The 24,497-nt window shown below is 40.5% G+C and overlaps 1 protein-coding gene across 3 annotated transcripts in view; it reads right to left on the bottom strand.

Moving 5' to 3' along the window:
• LOC139657413 (death-associated protein kinase 2) overlaps positions 1-24,497 on the bottom strand; it is a 42,392-nt gene that overhangs the window by 5,464 nt on the left and 12,431 nt on the right. For all 3 annotated transcript variants that reach the window (XM_071535241.1, XM_071535240.1, XM_071535242.1), the window contains exons 3-8: positions 23,630-23,851; positions 17,758-17,896; positions 16,038-16,167; positions 11,075-11,123; positions 10,317-10,343; positions 9,603-9,755 (exon numbers count right to left, since the gene is read on the bottom strand). In XM_071535241.1, coding sequence (XP_071391342.1) covers positions 9,603-9,755; positions 10,317-10,343; positions 11,075-11,123; positions 16,038-16,167; positions 17,758-17,896; positions 23,630-23,851 — 720 coding nt within the window. The remainder of the gene's footprint in view (positions 1-9,602; positions 9,756-10,316; positions 10,344-11,074; positions 11,124-16,037; positions 16,168-17,757; positions 17,897-23,629; positions 23,852-24,497) is intronic.

Below are 24,497 nucleotides of genomic sequence, written 5' to 3'. Positions count from 1 at the left end.
TGAAAGACGCAGAAGCAGGAGAGTGATTAGAGATGTGCTGAAGTCTCCCAATCAATGCAATAACGCTATCTCGGCTGAAATTAAAGTGATCACAACATTGAGATATTTGGCAACTGGAAAAATGCAACAGTGCAGAAGTGATGATCCATACAAGAATTACAGGTAGTACTTAATAAGGTAGTATAACAGTTCAACAGTTAATGCATTAATTAATGGTGCAACAACAATGCAAATGAATAAATTTCTTCATTTTAACTGAGTAATTAAATTCATTTGTAAATGCAGTAATTAAACTGTTCATGACCTATTTATGACTGATCTGTCTCAGTTTTGGAACTTTTTCTTCCATTAATACACCATTTACTAACATTAACTAAGCATGCCCAAAACTGTACTCATCACAACTCCCTTTAAAAGAACTTCATCCTTCATTAATGGTTTCCTGTTGATTAGCAGACATTAATTAATGTGTCTTAAATACACATTTACTAATAAAAGACCTTAAAAAGTATTAAATTGTCTTAAATTCAGATTGGATGGGTCTTAAATGTTTTTTAGTCACGTTGTCACCGCGAGAATTTCCGATATGTGCGCAATGCCATTATTTTCGCCCCCTCTACGCGTTTAGATCACGTGACGCAATGGGTCTGCAACGTTAAACTAAGGCCTTGCTAGCCAGCCAGCCAGCCTGCTTGTTAGTTTATGGAAATGGGAAAATGCAAGTTTAACAACAAATGGCTTGAGAATAACGATTACTTGTGGCGGTTAAAGCCGGTGCCTGGAAATGCTTACGAAGCAAACTGCGCTGTATGTCGAAGGTGTTTCAAACTTGGGACAATGGGGATCAAGGCGGTGGAATCGCACATGTAGAGCAGGAAGCACAGAGAGTATGCAAGAGCCCGCCAGCAGACTTCAATTGCCCATTTCTGCTCCACTCTTTCCACCGCTAGCAAGGATGTTACCATGGATGTTACGATGGGAAATCCACAGCCAACAACGTCATCATCTTGGTTGGTCATGGACTGCTGCTCGCTGGCTGCTCGTTAGTGGCTAGGCGGCTACCGGTCACGGATTGTCCGTTCGCGGTCTGCTGTCCGCTAGCTGGCCGTTAGCAGCCCATCTGGCTAACACTAGCGGCTTAGCATCTGTTTTTGTGGACTATCTCGGTATTTCATGGACTATCTGTAACTTGTGCTGTACTATCTGCGGTCTCGACATGGCTTGCTGTTATCTGCTCTCTGTTTACCTGGTATTCATTGTCTCTCTCCCGCTCTCTCCCTCTGTTGCATGCTCGGAGGAGATGACTCCTTGGGGCTTTTCTCTCTCTCTCTGTTCACCAAACAGTGCAACAGACTCTTCCAGTGACCACAACAGTGACTTTGCTTCTCTGCTGCTTACAATGTCTCTGGGGTTACCTCCACTTGCAAACTTCTCTATTCCTCTTCTGTCTTCTTGCCATGCTATGAGCCTGCTTCGCAACATGATTCTGTTACCATCTAATCTGCCTGCTTATCTCAAATGTAAAAACAGTGATTCATCTTCTCTTTGCCGTGCTCTGATTGTGTTACTACTAATGATTTCTGGTAATGTGCATGTAAACCCTGGTCCCCCTGACTTTGTTCCCTACTCAAATGGACCTCAGTCCCAAAATCTCTGCTTCAACGATTTTTGTAATAGAAATTGTATAGGTTTTTTACACGTAAATGTAAGAAGCTTGGTGCCAAAAATGGACCAGCTCAAAGTATGGGTGGAGTCCTCCAATCCCCATGTCCTTGTTATAACGGAGACGTGGCTTCGAAAATCTGTCCCTTACCCTGATACCAACATTACTGGCTATAATCTATTTCGCCAAGATAGATCTTCTAAGGGTGGGGGAGTAGCGATCTACTCTAAAGAACATTTACACTGCTCAGTGGTATACTCAAAGTCTATCCCAAAACAGTTTGACCTCCTGGTTATTCAGATTAGGCTAGCACACAATCTTTCTATCACCGTGGCCGGCTGCTATCGCCCTCCTTCCGCTCCTGCATGTACTCTTGAGGCCCTGAGCTGTGCATTAGCACCTTTCACTAAGTCCGAGTTTGTTCTGCTCGGGGATCTCAACTGGGACATGCTTAAGCCTCCAAAGAAAGTTACACTCCAGCTCGACTCTCTCAATCTTCATCAAATTATTACCCACCCGACCAGGCTTAACCCAAACTCTCCAGATAAGGCTACTCTGCTGGATCTGATTCTCACCAACACTCCCCATATGTATCATTCTGGTGTGTTCTGTAGTGACCTCAGTGACCACTGTTTTATAGCTTGCACTCGTAAAAACACCCCTGCTAAACAGCCCATAACTATCAGTGTTAAACGCTCACTAAAGCACTTTAACACTGAAGCTTTTCTTCATGATCTGGCTAACATTAATTGGCACAGAGTCAGCCTAGTCTCCACTGTAAATGATGCTTGGCCCCTGTTCAAAGAGCAGTTCAGTGCTGTGGTCAACAAGCACGCCCCCCTTAAGAAATTTAGAATAAAAAATCGTCACAGTCCCTGGTTTACCCAAGAGCTCACATCCCTTCTTAAACAAAAAAATGCTGCATGGGGACAAGCTCGCCTATCGAAGTCCCCTTCTGACTATCTTAGATTCCGGCAGCTTCGCAATAAGGCCACACAAGCTGTACGACAGGCTAAATCTGGTTATTTCAAGGCACAATTTGCTCAGTGTAGCTCTGATCCCAGCGCCTTCTGGAAAACTGTAAGAAAACTCCAGAGCAAACCTTCATCCCTGCCCGTTTTGCTCAAAACAAACAATCTTGTTATTTCGGACAAGACAGCTATGGCAGACACTTTCAACAGCCATTTCACAAAGTCTGGCTCTGTCTCTGTCTCTGCGCATACTCAGTCCAAATGCTCTACTATACCGCCATCGACAGCCCATAGTTCCTCTCGAACTCCCTCCCCACACAGTTTCTCTCTTCGTCCACTTGCTGAGTTTGAGGTTCTAAAGGAGTTATCTGCGCTAGACCCTCATAAATCAGCTGGGTGCGATGATCTTCCTGCATTTTTTATTAAAACCGCGGCTCCCATCATTGCTGCACCCATAACTGCAATCTTTAACCTTTCTCTCGACACGGCTGAAATACCCTCAGACTGGAAAGAAGCCATTGTCCTCCCTCTGTTCAAGGGTGGTGAGCAGTCCGACCCAAATAGCTACAGACCTATCTCTATTCTGCCATGTTTGTCTAAGGTATTTGAGAAGCTTGTGAACAAACAGCTCACAGACTTCCTTGCCGTCTCTGGTATTTTATCCGATGTACAGTCTGGTTTTCGAGCCGGGTATGGGTGTACAACAGCTACTTTAAAAGTGTTAAATGACATCACCTCTGCCCTAGACTACAAACAATACTGTGCTGCCATTTTCATTGACCTTGCCAAAGCCTTTGACTCTGTTGACCACTCTATTCTTATCAGCAGGTTGAGCAGTATCGGGATCTCAGATCACTCACTGGCCTGGTTCTCTCACTATCTCTCCCATCGGGTGCAACGTGTAAGGTTTGGCAACTCACTTTCTCACCCCCTCCCAGTTACTAAAGGTGTCCCTCAAGGCTCTATACTTGGCCCTTCACTATTTTCCATTTACATCAACAATATTTCCCAGGCTGCTGGTAACTCACTCATTCATCTTTATGCTGACGACACAATCCTTTATGCCTATGGTCCATCTCTCTCCTCTGTCCAAGCCACACTCCAGGATAGCTTTCTCCAGGTACAGCAGGCTCTATCATTATTAAAACTCTCACTCAACACATCCAAAACAAAAGCCATGTGGTTTCACCGGAAGGGCACTCCCTCTCCGTCTCCACTAATCATCTCTACCTGCGAGGGAGCTATCCTGGACCATGTCTCTGCCTACAAATACCTCGGCATCTGGTTAGACTCCACGCTATGCTTCTCACACCACATTTCTCAACTACAGGCTAAGGTCCGGGCTAAACTCGGTTTCCTTTATAGACATCGTCTCGCCTTCACTTCCTCTGCTAAACAGACTCTCATTAAATTGACAATACTCCCTACACTCGATTTCGGTGACACCATCTATCGCACTGCTTGTAAAGGCACTCTTGCTAAACTGGACACACTCTATCATTCTGCTATCCGTTTTGCCACTAACGCCCCTTACAATACCCACCACTGTAGTCTTTACTCCCTGGTAAACTGGCCATCACTTCACACCCGCCGTCAGATCCACTGGCTCACTCTCATTTACAAGACCCTTCTTCAACGTACACCCCCCTACCTGTCTTGCTTGCTGCACCGACTTCCTGTCACATACAACACTCGGTCCTCTCATCTCATTCTGTTAACAACTCCTAAAACCAGATCTACATCCGGCCTTGCATCTTTCCAGTCAGCTGCTGTCTCTGACTGGAATGCATTACAAAAACACCTTAAACTGGATAACTTCATCTCCATCCCGGCCTTCAAAGACGCCATCTCACACCTTTTTACAGATTCTTGCAGCTGCTTCCCTATTTAACTACTCAACTATCTAACCCTTTTCTTCAGTTTCTGCTTGTTGAACGCCCATACCTACTGCCGTTGGCCTAGGCCACTTTCTGTGACACACTGCTCGCTAATGAATCCTGTAATATCTGTAACAGACATTTACTCTCTTTTATGCTTGTAATAATCTTGTCTTCTATGCTTGAATATCCTTGTTATTAACTTTTATGCCTTGTTTCTGCTAAATGTTTGTATTGTTGTGTATATTTGCTATTGTCTTTTAACCTATCTTTTCTCCCTCACAGCCCCCCCCCCCCCCCCCCATCAAGAAGCTTATGCCTCTTGTCAGGCCATCATTGTAAATAAGAACATGTTCTTAATTGATTTCGCCTGGTTAAATAAAGGTTAAATAAAAAAAATCTGACCTCCGAATAATTTGTGGCTCTACGCCAACACTCAGAGCAGAGGTGATTTGGGTGCTGAGGACGGTGACAAGCCACCACTCATACAGGTCAAATGAGGGGCTTTTTTCATGATTGGCGTTCTAGGCCAGAGAGAAAGTTTATCATAATTACAGTTAATATTGTGGTGTGACGGTCAATGAAATGACAATGAAGGAAAATGTTAATGCTTTTTAATTGTTGCAAGTCTGTTGAAATTTTTAATGCTCACTCTTTCGTGGTGGGACGAGGGCATGCTGGTGCTAGCTGTTCATCAACAGCTTCTCTTGAGCTTCAGCAGGGTTTTCATTAGACTTCTGTGTTCATAGTTTTAGGTAATGGTTAAGTTTAAACTCCCTGGACCTTTCAGTCAACATACAATACAAATGTGATAAACATGAAAATTTGGTATTGGTACAGTCCAAAAGCTGCTGAATTGTTTTTGTTTTTTCCTTCAAAAGACAGTATTATTCTAGTTACTTAATTTGATTAGCATTTTTTCAGGGGACCTAATTTTAGACCAAGGCTCCACATATGGCATTACATGGTGAAGGATCTGGTAAGCACTTTGGCATTTGGTTTGGTTTCTGGGTTATTGTCCACTGATATTAAATGTTCTGAGAATATTGTAATAATAAATATCATTTAGGACAACAATGATATTTTTGTGTTTTCTTTTCACATTCATAAACACATTTGGACAATGTTCTTAAACTCAACCAATTATTGTCATTTTACCTTAATGTTCATTTTGAACTGACATCAATGTGTTTACTTGGAAAGAGTATATTTTCACTTTTGGTGTGTATTTCCATCGCAAGTTTGGTCTTAAATTTAATTTAAAGTGGTATTAAAAAGGTCTTAAAAAGTCTTAAATTTAACTTGTTTATACCTGTAGACACCCTGTGTTAACTATTTGCTGTTCTCTTACAATAAATTAATGTTACATATCATTCACTCCACAGCTATGGAGGACCAGAACTGTCATTTTAAGAAATCAATAAATGAATGAATGAATAAATAAATGCTACAACAAATAAAGGAATGAATGAATGAATTACTACAAGCAATAACAAATAAAGTAATAAGTTAATCAATGAATGAATGAATAGATAAATAAATGCAATAACAAATTAAGGGATAAATAAATCAACAAATGAATGAATCAATAAATGATAAAATAAATGTGGGAATATTTATAGAAAAGCGTACATTAATAAATAAAAAAAAACAATAAATTAATACATATCTCACATTTTTATTTATTAATTCATTTTATTCATTTATTTATTGCTGCACATTCGATTTCCATTTCTTCAAGCATATGGTAATGAGGTGAGTCAGTGGGCATGGTAATGTGTGATTAGGCATTAGTAATCAAACTAGCATTGTAGATAGCTCAATTGGTCATGAACCAGAACCCACCCAACAGGCTATTGCAGCGGTTGCAACTAGCAAAGAATGGCGGCAACAACTTGGGAGTCTTGGCGGGAGAGCGACCACTATTGGATGATCCATGTAAGGGTGCAGTGATCGATTGCACTTGCCTTGCTGTCACATGCTCATTAGCATATGCCTGACGAAATGGGAAGGGAAATCGAATGTCCCAAGAAATAAATCAATGAATGAATAAAAAATATGGTATTTATTAATTGATAGATTTTTGAAAATATGTATTAATTTATGCATTTCTATAAATGTTCCCACATTTATTTTACCACTTATTCATTCATGAATTTGATTTGTTTATTCCTTTATTTGTTAATGCATTTATTTATTTATTCATGCATTTATTATTTCATTCATTTATTTATGTATTTATTTATTCCTTTATTTGTTATTGCATTTATTTATTTATTCATTCATTCATTGATTTCTTAAAATGACAGTTCGGGTCCTCCATACATACCAATGACTCCTTAGAGATCTGAAAAGCACTGCTGAATAAACGGATGGTAGTCATTTTCTAAAGGCAAAGGTGTGTGTAGCAAGTAGATCTCTGTGTTTGTGCATGTAAAGGGGTTCATACTGAACTGTAGAGGTATTTTTCATAGGTGCTTATGTTAAAATTGAATTACAACTTTAAATTTTATATTCACTGTAAAGTGTAATCATGTAAAATTACTCATTCACAAAACGGAATTGCATTTAGTCCATTTTGTGAGGGTATGTTTTTTTTGTGTGGGTATGTTGGAGTACGGGGTTGTGCTGGGGTAGCGGAGCCCATAGCAGTTCTTGCACTCTGCCCCTTGTGAACCTCTTAGGCCTGTGACTTCACACACAGAGGAGTTCTGGAAGTTTGCGTGATAGTAACTACTTCATACTCAATGTAAAACAAAGTCAAAGGAACTTGTGGTCAGCTTCCATTTAAATGCTGTAAACCTGGTCCCAATTATCATTAAGGGGGAAATGGTAGAATCAGTGGACAAGATTTAGGGTTCCCAAATTATGGAATGGCTTTTTCCCACTTGGCAAAAAACTGTTCCTCTATAAAATGTTACAAAAGATGCTTAAAAAACCATTTAACTGCTATTTTGTAACTGCTTTTCCCCATGTATTGTTGTCCATGTATCCATGTTTTATTTGTTTCACTCATAGTGACATGTATTATTACTATTGCTCAGGGGCCAATACACGTGTATAAACCAATATCTCCCTCACAAACATACGCACACACTCACACACACACGTACGCACATTGGCACGCACACACACGTGCACACACACACACATTGTTTGCTTTTATTTTTATATTATTTTTGTTATTATTAGGGGTCCAAGCACGTAGTGCGAGGAACCCTATTGTAATTGTTCCGATTATTATTATTATTTTTCCGCTTTTTCTCGTGCCCTAAAAGTATCTGGACCTCAGAAACCATAAGCCCCACAGCAGCCAAACTTTCCACATGAGTTGGAAATCTCACCCACTACTCAGGCACAAAAAATGACACCAATCCACCTGATGGTGGCGCTATAACAGCCCCCTTCACGTTTTGGTCTATAACTTCTGAACCGTGAGTCATAGAATCAAAATTCCACTTCTCCTGGATTCCTTGGATCATTATGCATCTAGCCAGATAGGCCACGCCCATTTCCGTCTGACTAGATTTTCCGCCATTTTGAATTTTCTCAAAAACCTATTTTTGCGAACTCCTCCTAGACCGTTAAGGCAATCATCTCCAAATTTGGTGTGCATCATCTCTGGATGGCCATGATTAAAAATCATTAAAAGATTTTTGATATTCCAAACGGTTCTGATTTAATTAGCTTCCAAAGTTCAGTCAACGGTTGTGGGCGTGGTCTATTTTACAAAAATTGCCGTAACTCATCAGTGCATTGTGCTACCTGCACCAAATTTGGTAGACATGTGCAGATGTCTACTCTGTGATGGAAGCCCGAATTGTCTGTCATTTAACCCATAGGGGGCGCTACAGCAACGTTTCAAGTTTTAAATGGCTATAACTCAGTAACTATACATCATAGAAACAAAATTCTTTTTTTCCTGTATTCGTTGGTTTAAGCATCATTTTGCTAGGCCCCGCCCATTCCCGCCATATTTGATTTTCCGCCATTTTGAATTTTCTCAAAAACCTATTTTTGCTAACTCCTCCTAGACCGTTGATGAAATCATCTCCAAATTTGTTATGCATGAGCTCTGGCCTCCCCTGATTAAAATGTATTAAAAGATTTCTTGTACTCCATATCGTTTGGCCGCTATAGGCCAATCAATTGTAGGGCGTGGCACATATGTGACAAAATGAGCCACAACTCATGAATGCCTTGTGCTATCTTCACCAAATTTGGTGCACTTGTGCAAATATCAACTCTGAGGAAATGTGCAACATTTGGTGTCTACAACACGCATGTACCCTAGAGGTCACCAGATGCTTGGACCCCGTCATAGCCGCATGCGGCTATATTTATTATTATTATTATTATTATTATTATTGTTGTTGCTTATATATATTTTGTTTTTATTCATTTGCCATCACTTGTATGTCGTCATATTATTTTCTGTATGCTATTTTTGTGTTCTCTATAACATTGTGAAATTTTAACATTTTTAGGTGGAGGCTTCAAATAAGCCCATTGGGTTTTCTGCCTCTCCCTGCACTGTATATTATTTGTTTATCTTTGTCATTTGTGTATTTTTGTGCAAAATAAAACTAAAATAAAACAAGTATAAATATTTAGGCGTTACTCTGGACAATAAGTTGAACTGGAAGGACAACTCAATACAAGAAAGCACAATCTAGCCTCTATTTCCTGAAGAACCTGAGGTCATTTCATGTTTGTAACAAGATGATGATGTTTTATCATAGTGTTCTTGTTGGTAATCTCACTTGACATTCTGTACAATAAGAGAGCCATGGCAAAAAAATTCTGAGCATCTTAGACATTATACAGTTGATCATGCACTTTATAACACATTGACACAACACAGAAGCCATTTCAGTAATATATTCATACTTCCCAAAATGGGAAGGACAAAGTTAATTTGTTCTCAGTGTGATGAGATTGTGGAATGACATTAATGGTCAACAGTAGGTCAACAGGGGAATACAGGATAATAATAATAATAATAATTAAGTTTATTTGTATAGCACTTATGTTCCAGAGCTGAGGGGCCCTGACAGGATGTGTCCAGTAAGTAACAAATATTTTACTTACTTGGGATTTTTCACTAAGAGTTTCTCGATGAAATCTTTGGCCATGGCGCTTGTCGTGCTGAAGTAGCGCTCTTCAAACTCGTAGTTCATGGCGATGATGTTCCTCTCAGTCTCTTCATCAGTCTCACCTTGGAACGGCGACAGGCCGCTCAGTCTGAGGAGTATAATATATAGAGCCTGTCAATGTCCAAACCTCAACCCCTCCAACAGATAGAGCTTTTAGTGATCCTAAACCTGACAAAAGCCCCAAATCTGGTGTATTCGTTAAACAGATTGCAGCATATTTGAATAGTTTTTCAAGCCCAAGGCTGACCCAAACCCAACCAATTAAATGAGAATTTCAGCCCAATCTGGCGCAAGCCCATGAGACATAAATGTAAAGCTCTAGAGAGCAGACAAGTGTAGACTGGCATGGTTATACTGTAGATCTGAATAGATTGTGCAGTCATATTTCCCCAACACATGATGGTCTCAACAATGATGGTGGAAAAATAGTCACATTTCCCATTCTTTCATATATTGGAAACCAGTGTCAGACAACTGGTGTGTCCCCCTGTGGACCTCCTGATCATTACATTCACAGAAATATATTTAATGCCTACAGCGTGCACTGTGCATACATTCATTCCTCCATGCACCGCTTCAGTTGATTCCCAAACACTTCTTCAATGCCACCACACACACACACACACAGACACACACACTTGCAACTTACAGTATGTAGGTAATAACTCCAATGCTCCTGGAGGAATAAGCAGAATGCAATAAAAAATCTTGACAGGAAGCCAATTAGGTTTCACCTTTACCATGTCATACAGAAATTAAACATTTTAAATTTTGATAATTTCATTAAATTGGCTAACACAAAACTCATCCATAAATGTGTACATAATCAGGCTACTCAGGTTCTCACTGACATGGTGAAATCTCTGCTGAAGAGCAACCAGTCAATCATGGGTGACCTTTTCTCTCTCCCTTTCTGTTTTTTTTGGGGGGGGGGAATACCTGTAAATAACATCTTTGGTACCATCTTTCTTATGTTGACAACATCCTTTTGTGTGTGTATTCTATATCTGTTGTATTCTATATCTGTTTTTAACAATACGTTTTTAACAAAAATCTAGGGACAAATGTTACATGTGACATCAGACTATTTTTTCTAAAAATGTTCTATGTCTGTATCTCTCCCTACTCACATAAACTTGTGAAGTCAATGGAACACATAACAGGCCCTAACATGCCACAAACAGCAGAGATTACATCCGGATAGACAGGAGGAACAGCTGAGAGCGACTGTGTTTTTATAACGTTACAGAGCTGCATAACAGCCTGTGTGTCTCTCTGTGTGTACTTCCTGCATGAAAAACAAGCATGAATTTATGAATTTTTTTTTTTTTTTTGGAGACTAGAACATGCATCTTGCATGTGTTTATGCATAATACACCTATGTGAAGGGAGAGCCAACATACTCACCACATATCTACTGCTGTGCTGAGAGGTTCATGGTTGATCACCTCAAAGGCTGAGGGAGAGAGAGACAGAGAGAGCGAGACAGAGACAGATACAGACACAGAGAGGGAGAAAGGTTACTTTCAAGGCAACTGCATGACCCTGTCCTCAACAGAATGTGCAATAACGTTAACCTATCAAGTACATAACAAAGCTAGAGGAGCTATTGCATGTATTCAAATACATGCAGAAAAAAGTTTGCTACAAGGCAGCAATCAATAAAGCATAACCTGCATTATCATGAAATAACTGTACAAAGATTAATATAAGTTCATTAAAATCCAATGTGATGCATAATTCATCCTCATATGCAGAGGTGGAAAGTAACTAAGTACATTTACTCAAGTACTGTACGTATACTCCACTACATTTTAGAGGGAAATATTGTACTTTTTACTCCATTACATTTATTTCACAGCTATAGTTACTAGTTACTTTTCAGATCAATATTTTATATTTAAAACATTTGATCATCTTTATAAAATAACTATAAAATAGCATTGTTATAGATTAGAGTACCCAAAAGTATAGCTAAATTGTTAAGATTAGCTTCCCATGGACAACTTTAAAATGCTGCTTACATGTACATGTATGTCAATAAGTCAGTATTAATATTTCAATAATTTATGAAAAATATAACTCTCTAAATGGGGACAATTTGCATAATGAGTATGTTTACTTTGATACTCTAAGTACATTTTGCTGCCAATACTTATGTACTTTTACTTAAGTAAGATTTTGAATGCAGGACTTTTACTTGTAACGGAGTATCTTTACATTGTTGTATTGCTACTTTTACTTAAGTAAAAGATCTCAGTACTTCTTCCACCACTGCTCATATGAACTCAATTTGGCCAGCACTGGTGAACAAATATCTTGATACTTGGACGATGCTTTTGTCAAATGCGAGCACTGTACCATGTAAAACCACAACCACTGCTTAGAAGACACAGTCAGGAAATAGTTTTACAGTGTTGTATCCATTCCACCCTTATCAGCCTCAACAAGTCACCGCTGTACTGTGCGTGTGTTTGATAACAGTTTGACATTGAACCTAATGGCAAAATAAATAAATACCTGTATGCGCATGTGCATTTCAACAAAGTTGTATTTGTGTTCAAGTTGCCTTTTGCTCATGTTGTAGTCATCCATAATGATTGATATTACACACAAGATGAAATGGTGTATTTTCACTGGAATAACTGTTACCCCTCACATAATCATTCAATAAGTATCTAAAGAACTTCCCTTTTCACCAGTAAGTTTAAACACTTTTTCTTGCACAAACACAATTACACAGCATTTCCTGCATTTTCTCTGTCTGGGACTCACTGCCACTGGGGAACCAGTCAGAGAGACATTATTGCCAACAATGGAGACATGGCCAAAATACATTCACTGCAAGTTAAGCAGCAGCCATGTTATTCAAAACAGTTCCTTTAAGGGTATAATATCTTTGCTACTGCAACATTTAAAGAGACATTTCACTTTCTTCTCATGGTCTCTGTACTACCTATGGCCATGGGGAATTAACGGTGGGGAACCTGGAAAGTACATATTGCATAAATCTGCCCAAGGCTATTCTAACATTAAAAAGCTCAAAAAAAATTTATACATGTACAACATATTTGTTTTTCATGTAAAAGTAGTTTAAACAAATTGGCAAATTGGTATGTTGCAGTATTGTAAAGAAAGCATTGGCTCACAGATTTGATCATGCTAAAAAGGTCTAAGTTTTTTCATGAATGAGGATCAATGCCATTGCAACTTTAAAGGTATTTTTTCTAACTGCTCTATAACCCTTCACTGTGACAGAGCTATCATGTATAATCATTGTGTTCTCAAAATTTTCCACCTCTTCTAACAAAGCTGCTCATAAAAGCCTTACTTACTTGACAGATAGGAGTGTGCCTTTGCAAAGATGAGGCCTGTTACATACTCCATGCAAGGCAGCATACACTCGTAAGTTCTTGACCTATGCAAGCTGTCTGCTTGCATAGTACACACACGTCCAGCAGCTTACTAGAGCCCTGTCTGAGGTAATACTGCATTTATTCACAAGGGGGACCAAAGCCACTAGTCTGGAGCATGGAAGTATTATATTATCTGGAGCACTAACTTATGAGCATAGTTTTTAAAATGGCTACTGTAGAGGAATGTGTAGGCCTAGTTTTATACTTTCTCCATTGCTGCCAAAAGAAAAAGTTGAAAAGAAGATGGTAGATCAGTCTCTTCTGACTGAACCACTGCCATTTTCTTTTTTTTTTACACAGGAAATTACTTATTCTTTGCTAGATGTCCATTTAGCAGTAATTTTCATTTAGCGTCGCTACCTAAACGCATGATATTGCACCACGCTACAAATTTTGGACCATACATTTTGCTACGCAAGAATGTGGGAAACACCTCTTGCATTGCCCTTTCCGTTGTTGCATGTGTTGTTTACATAGAGTATGTAACAGGCCTAACTGACACAGAACGGTAGGCTAGATTTATCTCAGTTTTCAAACTGCCCAATTTCGAAATATCCTTTTGTTGCAATATGTTGCACTGAGGTTCAGGGGTTCAAGCTGCCCAGGGTTGGTACCAAGCGGGGGCATTGCCCCCCCTCACAACTTTCTGTGCCCGCCCTCAAACAAACTGCCTAAAAAAAAATGGGTGATAAGTTTTTTAGGTTGTCATAAAGAAGCAATTCGATGCATTATTTATGACATTTCATATAATTTATTATATTTAAAAAAATACAGGTACAAACCTGTGACTGAAATGCGTCATGGCCAATCAATTTTGTGTTGGCACTGGGGGCAGAACCATAGCTGGTAAGGCAGAACCTGGCGGACCAGCATAATTTACCACTTGGACATGGACACCTGAGGTGACAATTGATGTGACAAGCAGCCTAGTGTTTCAAGATTAGCCAGCTTGCTTACAAAAATGGACATTAGAAAATGGTGTGTTGCGCCTAGGCCTAAACCTACAGCGAGCACTGCGCCTGATAAAGCAGGCAAAGATATAGGCACTAAGGCAAGGGCTCGACATCAGCAACAGTGGTACACGTGCTAGCAAAGAACGCTCAGTGCCTCAGTGACTGTGGATACAGGTCAGGCGGGAGACAGCATTCCCCACCTCCCTCTACTTCTATTGTGGGACAACCACCTACTACAGCACCTGACCACCTTGGAATTGATAAACCAAACCAAGTCATCCTACCACAGTACTCTAACCGCATGTACAGCAGTAAAAAGCATTCATTGTAAGTGCATGGTATCATGGTATAATCGAGACTGGCTTGAGTATAGTCTCAAGACAGATGCAGCTTTCTGCTTTCCCTGCTGACTGTTCAGTACCAGTACCCGGGCAGCGGACTCAGCCTTCACAGTCACCGGAACCAGCCATGTGGAAGGAGCGAGAGAGTCCTGCTTGCACTGGAAAGGAAATATCAACATTGGTTAACGAAAACCAGCAACCAATATGTACTACATTTCCTCTATTATTAATGTTATCATTTCTCTAAGGGGGTTATTAGATGCTTTTTGAATGTCTGAAGAAAGCAGTGGGTTTTTCCTTTCATTACTAGACTACACAATGAAAACAGACCCGGAATTGGCCAACGTAGTGAAGTCTATTCCCCGCAATGCTACTTAAACTAGCCACGACATACAAAATGAACTGATTAGTACACTAAGCAGTGCGATGACTGAAGCAATAGTAGAGGAAGTTGGCGACTCGTGATATACGATCAAAGTTGATGGAACCCGTGATCCCACAGGATGTGAAAACATATTCATTGTCATTCACTTAGCACTTAGCGTAGCTGAATCAATCTTACTATAGCTAGTGCTGATGCAGCTGGGTTGAGCACCTCAAAGATTCTAAGCCAGGTGTCCACAAGCTGTGCCAAGTTAAACTAGAATGAGAAATACAGTACCGTCACTGTTTAAACCACCAGTTGCATTTAGTGGTTGTCCAAGCCATGTCAACAGAAGCAGCCATAATGGATTTCTTATATATCTGTGGTGCTCTGTATAAATTCGGTAAGAAGCCAACCATTAGCCAACCATAAGCGGCTCCTTCTCGCCACTGTGTCTGTCATATTAAAAAGTTTGAGGACATCACGTCATTGCCCATGGCCCATGGCCTCAGCTTCTTATCTATTGCAAATTTGATGCACAATGTGCTTCTCCTACTGGATCCCCCGCACAAACTTCTACAGGGAGAGGACACAGACCGGGTGACTGGATTGGGCCTGGTGGCAAGTGCAATGGAGTGTGTTTGCAAACTGCAATGTGAGGAAAAGTTCTCTGAGGTGTGGAACGCTGCCAATGGTGCTTACGCATCGCTGACCCCCACCGCGCCCCCGAAACGGAGACGCACAGCAAACAGAGACCTGGAGCAGATTGTGGTTGAGGAGACCACTGAAAACAGGGTCCAAGGAGAGGCAACTACAGAGGCTGTACTACAGCACTGCTGATTTGGTCCTTGGAGAAATGGACTGTTTTAGTGAGCGCAACACGCAACTGGCTGGTGAACTTGCTGTCACAGTCACCTATCATTGAAGCAGAAGATGCAGTTGCAAAGCAGTTTATCCGCATATAAATGGATAAAGAGACAGTGGAAGTGGATATTCTCTCTACACAACACAAAACTCTTCAGGCTATGCTAAGCAATTGCATTCAAACATGCTTTGACATTTGGTGCATCCATGGCAATGTGTGAAAATTCATTCTCTACTCTGAAAAACATTTTCATGGACCACAGACCATGCTCCATGTTTGCAAGGCCCAGTTAGTTAGCCTTTTTGAGTTTCCTGGCCTAATCTATTCATTCTGTGTTGTTATATTAGGTGAACAGCAGTCTGGCTATGCCTTCCCATACAGAAATCATACAGAAATCAATCATCTAGAAATCAAGGACTATTGATACACACGTATGTACTGGGGGGTGCCAGCCGTACTCCTGTACTCCTCTCCCTGATGGAAGTGGTGGGCCAGACCGAAGTCGATGAGCTTGATGTTGGGGTGCAGAGCCTCTTTGTCTGACAGCATGATGTTTTCTGGCTGAATGGAGATACAAATGTTATTCTGCAAAAGTATATATTTTCTTAAAATTTCATAAAAATATTTGTAGTTGTTTTCTGAGTTTGGAGTCATTCGCTCATACCAAGGAAGATCGTAAAATTGTATTTTTATTCTTTTATTTTTTATAGGTATGTTTTTGTACCTGTAATAAACAGATTTTAATAATCATTCTAGATATTTCACATTGGTATAAGACTGTCCTAAAAAAATCTTAACAGAAACAAATTTGATTTTGTTGGAATTCATCTTTGAAATGTTTAAAAGAATTTCTTCAAAACATGGTATCATTCCTCTCAATTAAGCAGGAGAACCAATCAAATATGCTCATTCCTATGTTTGTTCTCTATTATTCATCAATAGGAGTTTCTCACCCCCAAATCTGTAATGTCATACTAATGTATAACTCTGTGGTATGGAGCCAGGAAATGTCTAAAGTCTGGCTTTAAAAAATCTCACAACTTTGAAAGAACTTGAATGTAAAACTGGTAGGACACTGTCATTAGCTTTACCTCCACACTGTGACCATTTCTATTTTGGTTTCCTAAAAGGAATGTTAGTGGTAAGACCATCTCCATTGTGGGCCAATGACTGAAGATTGTTTGAGTGCTAAAATGTAGACATTAATAAAGAAGGAAATATTTGCATCGCCAAGGATGCAATATGGATACGTTTTTACTGACAAATATTACTCAAGCTCAGAAATAATATATGACGTGGATAATCATTAGTGGGAAATCCAAAGAAAGACAGCATCATGTCACATGGTGACTCCAGAGTAGCTCTATATATTCCTACAATATATCATTATAGTGTAGCTAAGGGTTTGAAATTGGAGAAATTAAGTTTTTTCTTAATTTCTTAATTAATATTCAAAGTTATGCAGCTAGGTGCTCCAAAATGTAATCAGAGCATCTGCTCTATAGGGGGTACCTGTGGTGCACATATGAAGTTTCTGTCATGTATTGTTGAGTTATTGTGTTACCAAGAATGTGTCTACACACAGACACAAACACAGACACCACCACGACAACATAATGCCCCACATTAACAACATAATGTCCAACAACATAATGTCCCCCATGGTGGTGGCGTACATAAAACAAACATGCAATATATTCAAACATCTTGAGGTTGAAAGGCCCAAACTGAGAAACATGTTATGGCCTGCCACCTTAAACTAGACAGGGAAGGCAGGATCAAATGAGATGGATTTTAAAGAGCGAACATTTTAGAAAATAATGTTCAAGCAAACATTTTAGACATAAATGCAGTGCTTTTCCTACATTTTTTATTTGATTTTTTAAATAGCATTACTATTTAATTACAATTGCTAAATAAGATTTACTGAACATTTGTGTGTGTGTGTGGGGGGGTTATAATGATGATCAGAAACCACTGTAAAACACAGCTTCTCACCATTTATTACTTACATAACCATCCTATGGGTGTTCGTTTAGGGTGAACAATAATCCCACATGATGAATGGTCATTGTTTTTTTGTTTTTTTTGGGTGCCACTGTTGAATAAATGTTGGGGAAAACACAAAATTGTCAGTCCACTAAGCTTTACCTTGAGGTCAAAGTGGGCAATGTGCTTGCTGTGCATGAAGCCCACTCCCTCCAGTATCTGCTCCATGAACTTGATGGCCTCACTCTCCAATAGATTCTCCTTCTCAGCAATGAAGTCAAATAACTCCCCTCCACTGATACTGAAAACGGAATCAAACAAGAAGAGGGTGAGATAATAATAATTATAATAATGACAATAAAAATACTAATACTAATACTAATAATAATAGCAATAACAACAATACTAACACTTAATACTAATACTAATACTAATACTACTACTAATAATAATAAATATGGCTGCAAGCAACCATAAGGCTGCCAGGATCAGCTTAGCCGTTTAGACATGAGGAAAAAAAGGGAAAAAGGTGGAGAAAAATCTGTTAGGCCTAAATAATGTCTTCAAATTTAAAACTTAGAGATCATAACAATAGGCTGCATTAACACTGGCATATCAGCATAGTCTATTAGCATTAAAGATTAGCATAGTAGTATGAGTAATCAGCAGGCATCATACAATGAACAATTACCATATAACCTATTAGCAGAAGTAAAAATGATATGCAGTAGAATAAGATCATACTGTGAATACAGCAACTTGTGACAACCTAGGGCTATCAAATGATTACATAATCCTATATTTATTGGCTTGTCTTGTTGATGAACATATGCCTCAGTCTATCATAACTGAATGGGTGGCCCCTAACTGTGGCCATCCACTGGACAGCCCGTGGCCCTGTCACTGAATGAAGACGCTAGGGTTTTACTAGGAAGTTGCGTGTACTAGGTGGTTGAAGTAGCTGTAGTGGCAGTAGTAGTAGTAGTATTATTCATAGTAACAGTAGTAGTAATACTACTAACAGTAGCAGTAGTAATAGCAATAGCAGTAGTTGCAGTACTGACAGGGGCAGAACGAGAGGTAAGCTCTTTTCAAAACAGTTCCTGTGATGTAACATTAAAAACTAAATAAGTTAAAAGGAGCTTTTATTTTGAAGTTCGGACTTTTATTTTTGTAATTTCCTGTTGTATGGCAGGCGCAGCCATTTTGTTGCTTGAGGGCACCTGTGAGGGAAATATTTGACTGTTTGTGTAATACTCACCTGTGTAATTGTTTTTATTTACAGTTTTACCTTTTCTCCATTAAAAACCCATGCCAAGTACAACACATGGCCTGTTCTTTGGAGGAATTCTTTGGAGCGGTTTCATTCTATTCGTACACTGGATGAGAACAGTATAGTTCCCTAGTCTTGATAGGGGAAAGCCGTCTAAAGGATAGTGAGCGCTGGAAGAGGGAGGCCAGTTTAGTGATTAGATTAGATTGAGTTAACAAAACCAGTTAACAAAACTAGGTGCTGGTAGATGGACACCAGCTAACTAATACTGAAAGCTGGTAGATGGAGGCTTACTCACACTGAATACAGAGAGATGGAGCCCAGCTCAAATTCAAAACTATGCTGAGAGGTGTTATAAAAGCGTACAGCAGTGAAAGAAGAACAGATTTTTTTTTTTTAAATCACTGCCACCAATGATACGCATGATTCACTTGGCAACCATTATGGTTGGAGAGATCTTTGGATGGACAATACTGGAGAATGATTGGGTCTGATGTATGAAGAATAAGCAGTAGAAGACCAGCACTCTAGTTGTTGAAGCGAGGCGGAAGAAACCCCCTGCATCACAACTGTGGTGGCAGTGCCAATCCTGCGCCAATGGCTTGAAGGGGAGATTACATTTTTGAAGAACCAGTTTGAAGTGATAAATAAACAAAGACCTGGTCACAAGAAGAGATGTGAAAAGGGGAGAGGAAGGGTTATTATGAGGTCTGACCCTTATGAATTGAAGCATGGACTTATACAGGCAAAACCAAGATTCGATGCGAGTAATGATTACAAAGGAAGCACTGCCAGCTTTTGAATGTTTGAGTGAGAGTCTATAAAAATCATGATGAAACATCAATCAGTAAGCAGTAAGAAACAAGAAACAACATCTCCACACGTGAAGTAGGTCAATGCTTGGCAACCTCCAATTAGCATAACTGAAAGTTCGGTGTCTAGAATGGACCAATTCAGATGGATGTTAGACTGGGATATGTAGAGGGCTGCCTTGCTTGAGAAAGCTTTATGTACTGGTAAAAAATGTTAATGATGCAATGATGCAAATGACATTGTGTTGGCTTGAGCTGGAAGGGCAGCTAGTTGGACTGGGAAGGCAGCAGGTTGGAGTGGGAAACATTTGCAGAAACTGAGATTGTACTGCAACAGTAGGAGGTAGGAAGTAGGACATCAAAATCGATACAAGTGTTTTTAGCACGCATATATAGATCCAATACGAGACTGCATGGTAGCTATCGGGGAATGCTGAATTCCTGGACCGGCTGAAGTTTCCTGCCAAGGTGGACAGGGCAGCAACCAAAGTGAGCAAGGCTGGTGGGATGGACACGGACATAGAGGAGCCATCTTTGCGGCATTTTGGCAGCTAACCAATTCTTGCAGTTAGAAAACCTGGAGCCCCGGAGATGGAGAAATGCCATCACACTGTAACCCAGCGGTTAAGCGGTCCGCAATACAGGCACTCCTACGGCAAATAGAAGAGCTGGTGGAGGCTGATTCCACTCTCTACCTGGAAATGTAATCCCCCTAAGAGAAGCTTGTCCTCGGATTTTAACATGGCGACCAGCATTATTAATACTAATAAAACTGTAGTATATAGCCCCAAATATAGTATAGCCCCAAAGGTACGCTAGATGGCATTGATTTAGATGTGCCATTACTAGCATCCTAACGACCTACCAATTCCTTCATTTTTATGTGCTATATCACAATGGCTGCTCCATGGTGATTCAAACTTTCACTTTTCCTAATCAAAGTTCCAATAAAGCCCTTTGTTTTCCCAAAATGCAGCTTTCGGGAGTCCTGGATGACTGTAAAATATTTTAAGTAAAACAGAACTTGCTTCTTAACCCATAAAGTACCGTGTGCATCCCTTCTCTCTCACAGGTTTTGCTGTATTGCCGAGGGACTTTTATTCTGAAGGGCTGTGTGCGGTAGCGTAAGGCATCAGTGAGCTAGCATTTGAGGGTACCGTCGACACGAGGGGTATTTAACCATGTCCCACGGGACTGTATTCAGGTTTTCATCCCAACCACAGACTGCTCCAGGTGATTTCACTGAATAGTTCCTCTGCTCTGGTTGAAGGTGTGCTAATCAGTGAAACTGCCTGGTGTAGTCTTTGGCTGGAATGAAAACATGCATACACTCGGCCCTCCATGGTACATGGTTGAATACCCCTGGTCTACATGATACTAACGCAAGTCCAAATCAATGCAATCTAGTGTCTCTTTCTGGCTAAACACAGTAGGTGATGTATACTCCCAAGAAAGCAAGAGAAAGCATGAATGGAACTAGAGGGAGAGAGGTGGGTGGTATTGGATAGTCTTCCTGACTGAACTTGTGCATAAGCTTGTGCTGGGAGTTCACAGTAGGCTCCATCATTAGAAAATGGAAAAAATATGGAACTCGTCAGACTTCCTACAGTTGGTCATCCAACCGAAGTGGGAAACCAGGCAAGAAGAACCTTTGTCAGGGAGGAGACCAAGACCCCAAGGACCACTCTGACAGAACTACAGAGGTCCTTGGCTGCAATGGAAGATCAGGTGGTCAAGGTCAGTGGAGCATTTCACAAATTTGGGCTGGCAAATTTGAGTCGGCAGAAAGGAAGTCACTGTGGTCTGATAAAACCTATAGTTCGGTATTTTGAGCCCTGGGCCCAAATAACATGTTTTCCATCATGATCCCTATTGGTAGAAACCATAACTTCGCTAGCCGCCTGCTCCGCCCGTCTGGTAACACCGGGCTGCCCCCTCCTACTCTACTGCAATAGAAACCTAGGGGCATATGCGACAGTCTTTGAAAACTATGATAAACATTATTTTGCAAAACATGACGCTCACAGTATAATCATACTGGTGTCAGTATGTTATCTAGGGCTGGGCGATAAAATGATAATGATATCTATCGCGATAGAACTTATACTCAATATAAACATACTGTACATGCTCGATAGAAAGGTCGATAGAAATCATTGCTTGGTTGGTTGAGTAAGCAACTCCACACAGCGAAGAGAAAGCCTTAGAACAAGGTAGGTTACACTAAAGACCTGTGAATGAAGCGCTGGCGCTGTTTCTTCATTATTTCCTATGGAAAAGTTGCACTTTCAGCGCTTACGACCCAAAACAGGTACCTCATCTTTATTTTTAGCGCCGTGAGCGCTGGACCTGTTGTCAAGTTGAATCTATTTCAACTTCGTCTGAAGCACCGCTAATCAATGTCACTTCAGAGTTCTACCAACCAATGAGGATGAAGCAGGGGCGGGACCAAGAGCCGGCATCCTGCGGTTTTGTAGCTAACGTTAGCTAGGCTAATGTTTATTATAGCAACAACACCTGGGGTGCATCCCAAGTCTCTTAAATTGCATCCACGTTTCCCTCACTTGCGTCTTAGTCCCTCCCACCGAGGATGCATGGAGAGACGCAAGGAAACCATGCAAGGAGAGAGGAAACGAGGAAATATGTTTTTAGAGAAATGAGACGTCCTTTCCTCTGAAGCGTCATGTGAAGCGACGTCCGTTTCTGCATGACAAAACGGGTTGTGGATGAAATAAACATAATTTAGGTTCCCCATGTTCTTGCATTAACGTTATATATCACAACGCATAAAATAACGGGCACTTACACTTGCACTGTTTCTCTGCCACCTCGTTCAAATTTGCCAGATGTAGGGGCGGAGTAATTGACGTCATGGCGTTCAGCTGAAAGTCTTCCGGGAAGGCTGCTCTCATGTCTCCTCGCTCATAGCTCCTCAGAGATCCCTCCTCGCTCCTCGCTCCTCGGAGCATAAATAAGAGCTTTGGGACGACATTCAAAATGGCGGACCAGAACGACTTCCGGTTCAAGCGAGGATCGAGGAGCGAGGAAATATCAAATAAGAGACTTGGGATGCACCCCAGGAGACGTCGTCTCAGTTCCCAGCTCCAGCGCTCACCTGGCGCTGCCAAAGCACTCAGCACCAGCGCAGCCCTGCCTCGCATTGCGGTGTTGCTGTACAAATCCTACACCTGCGAGAAAGAAATTAATGTACCGTTGGAGAGGTTAGAGCGTAGGCTCAGAGGGAATCTTTGTAAATCATGTGAGTTGGCAGATTTTAGATTTCAGGCAGTCAATATCTTCATGATTATGTAAATGTTGTATTTTGCACAAAATATATATGCTGACCAGAAATGACAGTTTTCTTCTGAATATTCTACCTCACAGTTCTTAAATTGTACTGCCTTGAATTTGTTTTTTGGCAGGCACTTAACCCTTTTTGTGTTCTCTTCTGATTGAAAAAAAAAGCCTCCAAATAATATTGGTATCTTCAGTTTTCATTCAAAAGGTAAATTTTAAGCCTGACAAAAATGACTTTGTTTATATTGTGATATATATCGATATCGACTGATACATTTTTTTTATATCGTGAAAAAAGATTTTTGCCACATCGCCCAGCCCTAATGTTATCTTGACAAAATTAAAAAAAAAACAACAGTCTTTGAAAACATACTGAACTATACAAACATACCAAACTATTCCTTTAAACCTCCCCATGCAGTGCCTTCAATCTTTCTTTACCAGTTCCTGCTATGCATACGCCAGAAAGGAGCAGAAAATACTGTCATCCTCATCACCATCCTGTTCTAAACTCAACTATGCACTCGCAAACACACACATACACCTATATACACACACGCCGCCATGACAGACATATTTGTGCATGCACAGAGACACCCCCCCCCCACACACACACACACACACACACACACACACACCCTTGTCAACTCACAGCTCCACAATGAGCACCACCTCAGCTCGGCTCTCGAACACATCCCTGAGGGTCATGATGTTTGGGTGTTGCAAAGCCTGGAGGACCTGCACCTCACGCTCCACACTGGTCCTCTCAATACCCAGACGGCTGCATGAGCTCTTCCGGATCTTCAGGAACTTCCCTGCCCAAGGAGTCCCACTGGCCCGCTCCCGAACCTCCCGAACCTGACCAAAATTCCCGCTACATGGATAGGGACACAATTCAGAGTAAAACAACGAGCTTCAGATTCAGCAAGATTGCGGTGATAGGACAATATGCAATTTTTTGCACCTCAGTTGCTTGAGCTAAGAAGGGTTTTTGTCTTATTCAAGAAGTTTATGCAAATCAAGTTGCGGTGCACATTAGAATTGTCGCAGCAGGTGGTGTTCCCGGTGGCATACGGTATTGGATTCGTCACTGGTCTAGCCCCACACCGGGAACACCGTTGTTAGTGTGCTTGCTGAAAGCAAGTCCCACTTATATACTTATTAGTGGGCTTGCCGTAAGCAAGCACACATACATATTGTTCTTAGTATAACTTATTACTAGTGTGCTTGCTGTAAGCAAAGCACACTGTTATTATCCTGCATACTTATTAGTGTGCTTGCTGTAAGCAAAGCACACTGTTATTATCCTGCATACTTATTATTTTTATTTTTATTCTGTCTTCCGGAAAGAAGTTGTGCATGCTACTCCTCCTACAGTTTTCTACACTACAAAGTGAGTTCAAGTCCCTGGTGAACTGTAGCCATTTTGAAGTTTCATGAAAAGTAAATCAACACTAAATCACATAGTGCAGAAACCTCACACACACGTTTAGTTACTACAACATCTACAGTGACTGATG

This window comes from Centroberyx affinis, unplaced genomic scaffold, assembly GCF_046629955.1.
Source record: "Centroberyx affinis isolate AG114_WGS23_722 - 3 ecotype Tasmania unplaced genomic scaffold, CSIRO-AGI_Caff_v1 ptg002680l_1, whole genome shotgun sequence".
Taxonomy (NCBI): domain Eukaryota; kingdom Metazoa; phylum Chordata; class Actinopteri; order Beryciformes; family Berycidae; genus Centroberyx; species Centroberyx affinis.
The sequence above is the reverse complement of the archived record's forward strand: the minus strand, read 5'-3'. Positions and strand labels throughout refer to the sequence as shown.